This window comes from Miscanthus floridulus, chromosome 18 (genome assembly GCF_019320115.1).
Source record: "Miscanthus floridulus cultivar M001 chromosome 18, ASM1932011v1, whole genome shotgun sequence".
Taxonomy (NCBI): domain Eukaryota; kingdom Viridiplantae; phylum Streptophyta; class Magnoliopsida; order Poales; family Poaceae; genus Miscanthus; species Miscanthus floridulus.
Window position 1 is genome coordinate 92930971 of NC_089597.1, and position 8834 is coordinate 92939804.

Sequence of the window (8834 nt, forward strand, 5' to 3'; positions counted from 1 at the left end):
TGAGCAACTGATCTAGGTGACCTTATCTTCAATAATAAGCCACTAAAATGATGAAGAAGATACATGGGGAGAAAAATTAAATCGACCAGTCCAGCCTTCTCACGGCTAGACGCGATAATGTCACCAATTTCGGCATCTAGTCTAGTAAGCCCTCCGTACTACAAAAAGTTGAGCTAGATCAATTGTGGTGTTAGCTCTATTAGCACTTGATGGCGTCTAGATGCCTCACTCAAGTCTTTAAGAATTATCATCGCAATCAAAGGGAAACACCAGCAACAAATATTACTGGTATAGCACAACGATATGACCTTATCTAAATTCTAACTAAAAGAGAACTTTTATACCTTCTTCTTGAAGCCTTGGTAGGATCTAAAATTGGGAGAGCCACTTCGGAAGGCCTAGACCTTGCACACAACATCCTATCAAACAGGTTGGCCACAGGGTTTGTAACTGGTCTGCAGGGAAAACAAAAGCAGTGAATGAAATCAAAAGTGAGATCAATAGTGAGTGTTTGCTCATGTAAAAAAGAAAAAAAAACAAAAGATTCAAAGTACCTCATGGCAGCTGGGAATAAACTGGGGAAGGAGAAGTCATCACTGGGATCACCCTTAAGTCCAGTCAGTGGGTTCCTTTGGAAGTATGTTAGGTAAAGCCAGCTAACATACATCCCAGACACCAAAGTTGGCAAGAAGTTAATGGAATCAGGCATGATGAATGCCATGATACTTGAGAAACATACAACAAAGAATGGCGCCACTGCAGTAGTAAGAGAGAAACAAAGAGATAAGATAACTCAGCATCAAGCTTGTAAGTGTCTGCGGAATAAGTACACTACTACAATGAGTATACAACTGTAGTCTTAGAAATGTCTGTTTGGTATACCTTTGCCTTAGAAATGTCTGTTTGGTATACCTTTGCCTTTGTTTTCCTGAAAAAGCACATAGGAAGCTCAAGGTTTGGCAAAAGCTGCTTCAAGGCCACAAGAAAGCCAGCAAGGCAACCGTGGAAACCAGAAAGTGGTGTGACACTGCATGTCATGTTATAGGAAAGTCAGGTAATGTCCTCAGACAGTAACCTTATTTTCTTAGGAAGTAGTATGTTGCCATGTAACCTAGTAACTCAAATGACGCAATAACAACTAAAAGTGCTCGTGTGGTATCATTGTGTCTAAATTCCAAAGATTTTTAATTAGTGAATAGAAGAGTAGCCAATTGATATAGTTATTCTGCAGTTCTTACTGGCAGACGTAAGAGTATGATCTTATTCATTAGAAGCAGATGTCAATAAGAGCACATCAATCGACCATTTTGATACTCAAGGGAGGCATGGACAATAAGCACATTAAAAAGAACTAAGAGCAGTGCCAGGTAATGAGTAATCAGTAATAGTCACATCTGACAGACTGAATGACAGTTTAAAACTTACAGGAAGCTCTCCTTTCTAGTGACGTAGAAGAGTCCAATAGCAAAGCAGAACGGAAGAATGCCACAGATGGAGTTGACCAAAATAATGAACTTCAAGAATTCCTTATGGCCCCAAACTAGTTCAATGTCCTTCCCACAAAAGAGAAGACCAAGAGAACTACCAATGGCCTGTAAAAGGGGAAATTATGTTGTTACCATTAAGAACATAACAAAGGAGACCATTTTATGCTGCCAGAGAATTGCCACTCCTTGTCTCTCTAATTTTGGAGCGTAATATGGTGGCAAGCACCTGACAGTTTCACTATTCCAAAGTGAGGAGCGAGTTTTAACAGGATATGTTTGCTTCAGCTTGAACATTTCATTTTGGGGTTGTTACAACAAGGTTGTGCGCTAGGAAGTTCAGGTTGAGAGAAAGCATATAACCGCCCAAAATTAGGGCCCCCAAATACTGCTTTGCATATAATTGGCAAATTAGAAGCAGGTAACTTGCAGGTTGCAAACGACCAAACGTGTAGCTGTTCTTTCGCGCTAAGTCCAGATGGCTATCTTAGTCGTCTCTCTGCACCTCACTCAATCCTTGTTGACTTGCTGCTGCAAATTTCTCTTGACAATCATCGTAAGAATTAATTACTCCCCTCTTAACTCTCATTAGACCCCATTCAACCTTTTTTGGGATGCAGGAAGTACTACGCATTTTCCCCCACAGTAACCCTGTTCTGGTAATATTCATCTATTTTATTCTCAAGGTGAAGGAAATGCCAGGGGTCTCTGAAAACACAACTCACGAAGACACAAGCAAAGAAGTTGTTTGTTGCCTAGCATGAATTTAATATATCTATCGTTCAATCTTTAGTTCTGCAAAAGATTATCCATGGAGATAACATTTGAGATTTCATTTTGAAAATACGGTCATGGTTTCTTTTACTGCCTAACATGATGTTTTCAAAAAATATGCATTGTAAATGGAAAAGATAGACAATTTAGCAATTATCATTTCTTAAACGTAGGGCCTAACTATGCATTTTGCACCAGGCCACCAAATTCTGCAGTATGGCCCTGTGTGCCTACAATATTAGATCTCACAAGTGTTTCAAGTCATGGCGTTCAAACTTTGAATTAAAGTAACATAGGAGACAACAAATCAGGAGAAATTGAGCTCACCCCTGGGAGGACTTACTCGATGTAACCAGCGGTGAAGCGGTGCTCGATTCTAGTACGTACATACTACAGCCGATGTGGCGACAGAATTATTCTTTGAATAAAACCTGCAGAGATCACGAATCAACTCTCGCATAATAACCAAGAATCCTGCAGAGTAGGAAGCACCATTTCCCGATTTAAAAAAGACCCCATTTTGTTGCGAGGACACCATGACCGATCGTGCGTGTAGGTTTCTTGAAAATGAAATTTTGGAGACTGCAGATGGATGGCCGGGCCGGATCACGAGCAGGACACGGACGTACCTATGGCATGACGGCGAGGAGGGGCGAGCCTTGGCCATCCATGAGGAGGAGCTCACCGGCGAACACCTTCCGGTGGCACGAGTAGTTGTGGACGCGGAAGGCGAGCGTGCTAGCGGCGTCGTAGACGGAGAAGCCGTCGGTGCCGTGGAACCCCATGCTGGACCACTTCCACACCGTGTGGTGTAGCGCCGCCGTTGGCAGCGCGTGGTCGCTGGGGTCTGCGCCTCGGCAGGGAGGAACAAGCGGCGGCGCCGGCGCCAGTGGCTACATCGTCGTTGTCTCCACGGCCGAACGAGGGGTGGATCCGGCTCGCCGATACCGCTGTCATGCTGCCGCTGGTGCTGGAACGGTCAGGGAAGGCCACCGCGATGCCGATCTGGAAGAGAGAGAGGAGGGTGATGCGGAGGTGGCCGCGTCCTTGTTCCCAAGGGCCGTTGCCGCCGCGAACGCGTCGTTCACCTCGCGCCGGCGGATCTGGAAGGAGAGAGAGAGAGAGAGAGGAGGAGGAGGAGGAGGAGGAGGGCGATGGAAAGAGAGGAGTTGCGGCTCGGTGGCTTTCGACGGGGAGAAGGGGGAGAGGAGGGGCGGACTCGCAAGGCAGATGGACGAATTTCACGGGGGGCGGACTCGCAGGTACGGCAGACCGACGAGGCGAGACATTTGTCGCAGGCGCCGTGGTTTCCGGACGGGGGTAGGACGTCGTACGGACAGGGTAGGACGTCGTAGCGAGGGGGTGCGGGATCACAGCAGGTGGAACCATGCGCACGTTGGAATGTCGCACCAAAAAGTGTCCACTCTTTAGTTTTTTTTAGTTGTGGGAGATTGCTTTCTTCCTCTATAAAAAAGAAAAAAGTGAGTGCACAGGCGGCCATCGAGCTTCAAGCCCGGTGAGGTCTGGACGTCTGGTGACACGGAGAGGAGCAGGAGTTGCACGTCACAAGCTGTTCTGTAACCGCGCTCACTGCTCATCATGCGTGAATCAGTCTGAGAAACAAATTTTAAACGTTGTCATTTCCACGTTTTAAACGTTGTTCATTTCCACGTCGTCTGCTACTGCTATACACGAAGTATGGTGGTCGGGCAGAAAAAATCTAGAATTTGTTGTGGTCAAAACTGCAGTAGCAAACGGCAGTACAACATTGAAAAGATGTAAATAAATACAGAAAAGCAAAGAGAAATTTTGCATCAAACCGGAACAGGATTAGCAATGAATCGAGAAGCTGGTGTTGTTTTAAGTTTTCTGAGATAAGTGGTACTCCTACATGATAAGAGTCGATTTGCCGTCCAGAAATATCCACCCAAATTACAAAATGATCATGAGAAAGAACCGTTTCTACACATACTGAAGGGCACTAGTTGCTCATATAAACTTCAATCTTGTGCTGCCATATATATTCTAATCGAGATGAAGTGGACACCCCTTTTTGTTGCTATTGTCAGTTGCACTCAGGTTTGGCGCTCCCTATTAGAGTTCACCGCCATGTTTAGTTTCCTGTCCTCATAGCAAAAACACTTGACCTAGCCTCTTCGGAGTTGTTAGACTTCCCACTTTTGAGCTTACCAAGTGATAACAACAATGAGGATGTCTGATCAAGAATTGTTCGCAGTTTCGATTCATCCATTGTGTTCAGGTCTGCGATGTTAAATTCAATGGAAACCTTTTGTGCGGGTGCAACTGATGGATCTTGTTTGGTTGTCTCCATCACGTCTGAGTTGTTTGGCTTGTTCACGTCTGTTTCAGGTGGTTTCTCTGTTTGTATCTTGATAACACTTGGACACACTGCACTTCTGTTATCCTCCTCCAGTAGACCGTTATCTGCTGATGCAGCAGGTGCATTTAGGTCAATGTCAAAATGATCTTTACTGGCTTCCTGATAGTTTTGATTCATGTTCTGCGTGCAATTTCTTTTCAACTCTTCATTGACATTTGTAGAAACTTTGTTTTCTTCAAAGGAAGGGCGCACAAGCTTTCTTCTCTTGACTTTCCCACTTTCTTTTCCCAAATTTGCGTCCACCTCCCCTGCTTTACTGCGTCTCTTGAAGTTCAAGTTGGGAAGTTGTGACTCTATGCTTTCTTCTTCTTCCAGCTCTAGTTGACTTGGCAGGTTCAGCTCTGCATGAAAACAGTCCATAGCCTGTTCCCCGATCAATGGAATAATACCATCTGCAGTTGGTCTATTTTTGTGATTCCATTGTTCTGTCTTCTGGGAAAGAGAAGAAACCAATTGGTTCAGCGTAGGACCTGTAGCCTCTTGAGAAGTTAGTTGCTTGCTCAATGATAAGCGAGAAAATACACTTGTTTGTGGAGGGTTACACCAATTCTTTCTGTTAGTTTCAGCTCCTATAGCATGTTGTGTATGTCGTGGATTGAGAATACCATTTTCAAGATCTGATGCATCCGAAGTACTGCTACAGGTACCATGTTTCTTCATCCCATCATTTTTGAAGTCTTGATCACAATCAAGGATCTGAATGTAATCAGTAGAACTTGTTTTCTGTTGATAAATTGCTGGTACTGCTTTCCCATCACGTTCAGCTTCAGGATATGTGGGAATACCTAGTTTGCTTAGTTTTGCCTGTGGCAAAGCTTCTCCACTGAAACATCGAGGCTCACATGCATATATGTTGTTATGCGCACCAGAGCGGTCTTGGTTGAAGCAGATGTCACAAGGAACTTGATAGTCAGAGTTACTTTGTCGATTTGACAGCGACAATTGAGGATATAACCGATCATACGGGGTAAAAGTTGAATTCAAATGATTACTGCCTTTGTAAGTTGGATTCTGATTTGCATATCCAGAAGTTAGCGAGAAATTGTGCAAATAGCCACGAGATAATGGATATGACTGATTTGCAACAAATTTAGCTCCTCTTGGCTCCTGAGCTGTACATCCAGAAGGCAAGGTATTATGTGGATGGTCTTGTGGCAACAGGTATGACTGCTTTGCAACCAGCTGCAGCCTAGAAGTTTGAGAGCAAGGGGCAGATACATGAGTTGAAACAGCATCTGTCATTGGAGCAGTTGGGAAAAGCTCACGCTGAGAATGGACGTCTACTTGGTCATGACGGCTCAGGTTGGGAGCAATTTGGGCTCCAAAAGTTTCAGTTCTCATGGGCATCAACATGTTTGGGTATGCGTCAACACTAAGTGGTGAATCTGTTTGCATGCTTGTAGGAGTAGAGTATCTTCTTGCAACTTCTGAAATGTTGGGAATTGAAAGGCGTGATTGATCATTGCAATCAGGAACATCTGGAGTCAAGCTTTCTTTGTCCAGTATCCCTTTGCTGGAGTGGTTTATTTCCAAACTCTCATTTTTTGGATAGTCATGAATAGGGCGCTCTACCCTCCTGTCATCGAACAACTCATATAGGCGAACAACCTGTGAATCAGTAGAAGCTTTTATTGTCACAGCGATGTAATTAGAATGTACATTTGTAACATTATGTAGTAAAGGTGGAGCAAAGCAAACCTGCTCATAGGAAAGGTCAAAGTAGAACTTCCTTGGATGATAGTAGTTGTCTTCTATGGCAAGGAAAAACTCATCTTCACTTAGTGGTCTGCACTTCCAAATAATATCGATGCGAACCTATAGTGGGGAAAAAAGGTCAGCTCAAAACCAAATGAATAAAATGCTTTCTATAAAGCGGGATCAATCGGTCTTTGGTCTAAAACCAAATGAATAGCTTTATCATATAATCATCTTTATCATCAGGGCAGCTTCATCTCAGGTGTAGTGCTTGTTAGCTGATCTAATGTGCAAAAGTCACAAACATTTAAAAGCAATTCTGGTATTCCCTATTCCTATGTCGTTATGCCTACTGCCTACACAAGTGAAAACCCATTATAATTTTTATACTAAAAGAAGAAAAAAAAACCCAAGGCATTTAGTGTTGAGGCTTACCTGCGCAGGATATGAGCGTTGAACCGCAGAATCGCAAATATTGAGCCCTCCATCAGAGGCAGCCTCAAAGACCCCGTAAAGCTTGCGCAGAGTGTAGTCAAAGAGAAACAAAGGCATCCCTTTCCTGACATTGGTAACAAAGGATTGACACTCCAACGGCAGGCTGAAAACTTTTGCTTGAAAGCTTTGTTCCCTTGTGGATATGTTGCACATGAAGATAGCTCCTGCCATGTCACCAGCAGCGCCCTGTCTAAACGACACTGCAGGGCCCTCGCGCCTCATTCCGATGAACCTTGCACACGCACACAGGTGAAATGAGTGAGGAATGGCCGTCATTCGCATATTTTTTTTTCTAACAAACAGTAAGGTTGCAGCCCAAAGTCGAAATTCTACTTTTTAACAGTAGAATGAACGATGTAAAAAATAAAAAATAAACGCGGTGGTTAACCTAGGAAACAAAATTTTGTTAGAAAAAAGGTGAATGGAAAAAGTGAGGTAAAACTAACTAATGCTACATCATCCTAGTGGACCACAACAAGTACAAAGAATACAGAACTGATGCTGCTCACAGGAGCAAATATCCAATTTTCTCGACTGACAGAGCAGATTAGTAACAACAATGGCGGTCCAACCCGAGTCGGAAGAAATCGGGCGAAGTGGTTCGACTAAACTAAAATACTCCTATCTGCAACGGAGAGCAACTAAATCTGCAATCAGCGAACCGCGCAGCGAAGGCAAGGACAATGAATTATATCAATCAATAAAAAAAAAGGTAAGCGCAATGGTTGTGGCAGGGAGCACGGCGGTGAAACCGGGATCAGAAATAGCTAGCACGCTGCACACAATACAAGAGGCGGCACGGTCCCACGGATGATCCGAAGTTCCGAAGCGCAAGTAGGTATAGGGAGGGGAGGGGTTCGCACTCGTGATGGGAAAACCGCGCGTGCGGTGGGTGGCGGCGTTGGCGACGAACCCGGATGACCGGGGAGGACGACGACGAGAGCGGCAGGCCCGGGTGGGTCGACTCGTGGCGAGACGAGAGAGCGCGGCCGCCCCGCCGCTCCGCTGCAGATGGATTTCTGTTTGCGGCTGGACCTGGAGGGTACGTACGTGCTAGGATTTGTTGAGGGAAAGCCAAGGGCGGCGGACGGCGATGGATTTATGTTGCTTTCGAAAGATGGGGTCGATAGACGGATTTGCTGCAGGGCATTTCGTTTCGGTTCCTGCGCTGCGGCCTCGGCGCTTCTTCGGCTGACGGCGGGACCCTGGGATTTGTTTTATTTTTTGCTCATTGATTAAGCCCGTGTTCAGTTCCATCCAAATTCTCAAAAAGTGCTACGGTATCTGTCACATCGAATTTTGCGATACGTACATGGAGCATTAAATGTAGACGAAAAAAATTAATTACACAGTTTGGTTGGAAATTGCGAGACGAACGTTTTGAGCCTAATTAGTCCATGATTGAACGTAAATTGCCAAATAAAAACGAAAGTGCTACAATAGCCCAAATTTCAAACTTCAACCAACTAAACACGCGCTAATTATTGTTTTTGGATAATGGAATCTGATTCATTTTCCTCCTCGGAAAAACTTTTTGGAAAAACAAAGTTGTGTCACCGTGGGTCCTTTGGACCCGATGCCGAGGAAACAATTTGAATGAAAAAAAAAGCATACAGTCTTTAAATTTGTTTGGTTGCGTTATTCTAGTTTTGTGATTGACATGCAAATCGTAAATCGCACATTTAGGTATATATACTTATTCTACCGGACGTCAACACGTAGCCTTTTGTTGATGTGGCCAAGGCTACGCATGCCGCCGTGGTGAGTAGTGGTGTATTTTGCAGGAAGACCTTCGATGGTTGGTGGACTCTCATTTCTTCCCTCTCCCTCGCACGCCTCTTCGGTTTCCTTGGCAACACAGACAAAGCCGATGGAACGAGGAGTAGTGGTGATGGGGGGTGGCGAATGGAGGTCAGCGCAACGAAGAAAGTCGAGCACAGGACAAAGCCAACCATGCTAGAGCAGTCTGTCACTGTTTAGTGGAA

The 8834-nt window shown here is 44.6% G+C and overlaps 1 protein-coding gene and 1 pseudogene across 1 annotated transcript; both read right to left on the reverse strand.

Moving 5' to 3' along the window:
- Positions 1 to 225: 225 nt before the first annotated feature.
- Positions 226 to 2337, reverse strand: LOC136524196 (rhomboid-like protein 19). The gene is made up of 7 exons (XM_066517651.1): positions 2332 to 2337; positions 1426 to 1592; positions 913 to 1027; positions 740 to 756; positions 555 to 656; positions 345 to 455; positions 226 to 235 (listed from the first exon to the last, which is right to left on the reverse strand). Exons 1-7 carry the CDS (start codon positions 2335 to 2337, stop codon positions 226 to 228), a joined length of 528 nt encoding a protein of 175 aa, XP_066373748.1.
- A 1781-nt stretch (positions 2338 to 4118) lies between these two features.
- LOC136522411 (uncharacterized) lies at positions 4119 to 7899 on the reverse strand (annotated as a pseudogene).
- Positions 7900 to 8834: the final 935 nt, after the last annotated feature.

Excerpts from the sequence above, each read along its gene's own strand:
- LOC136524196 (XM_066517651.1), bottom strand. Across the intron at positions 1,028-1,425 it reads ACTAGAAAGGAGAGCTTCCT|TGTCACACCACTTTCTGGTT; the intron begins GTAAGTTTTAAA and ends CATGACATGCAG. Across the intron at positions 456-554 it reads TTATTCCCAGCTGCCATGAG|ACCAGTTACAAACCCTGTGG; the intron begins GTACTTTGAATC and ends TTTTCCCTGCAG.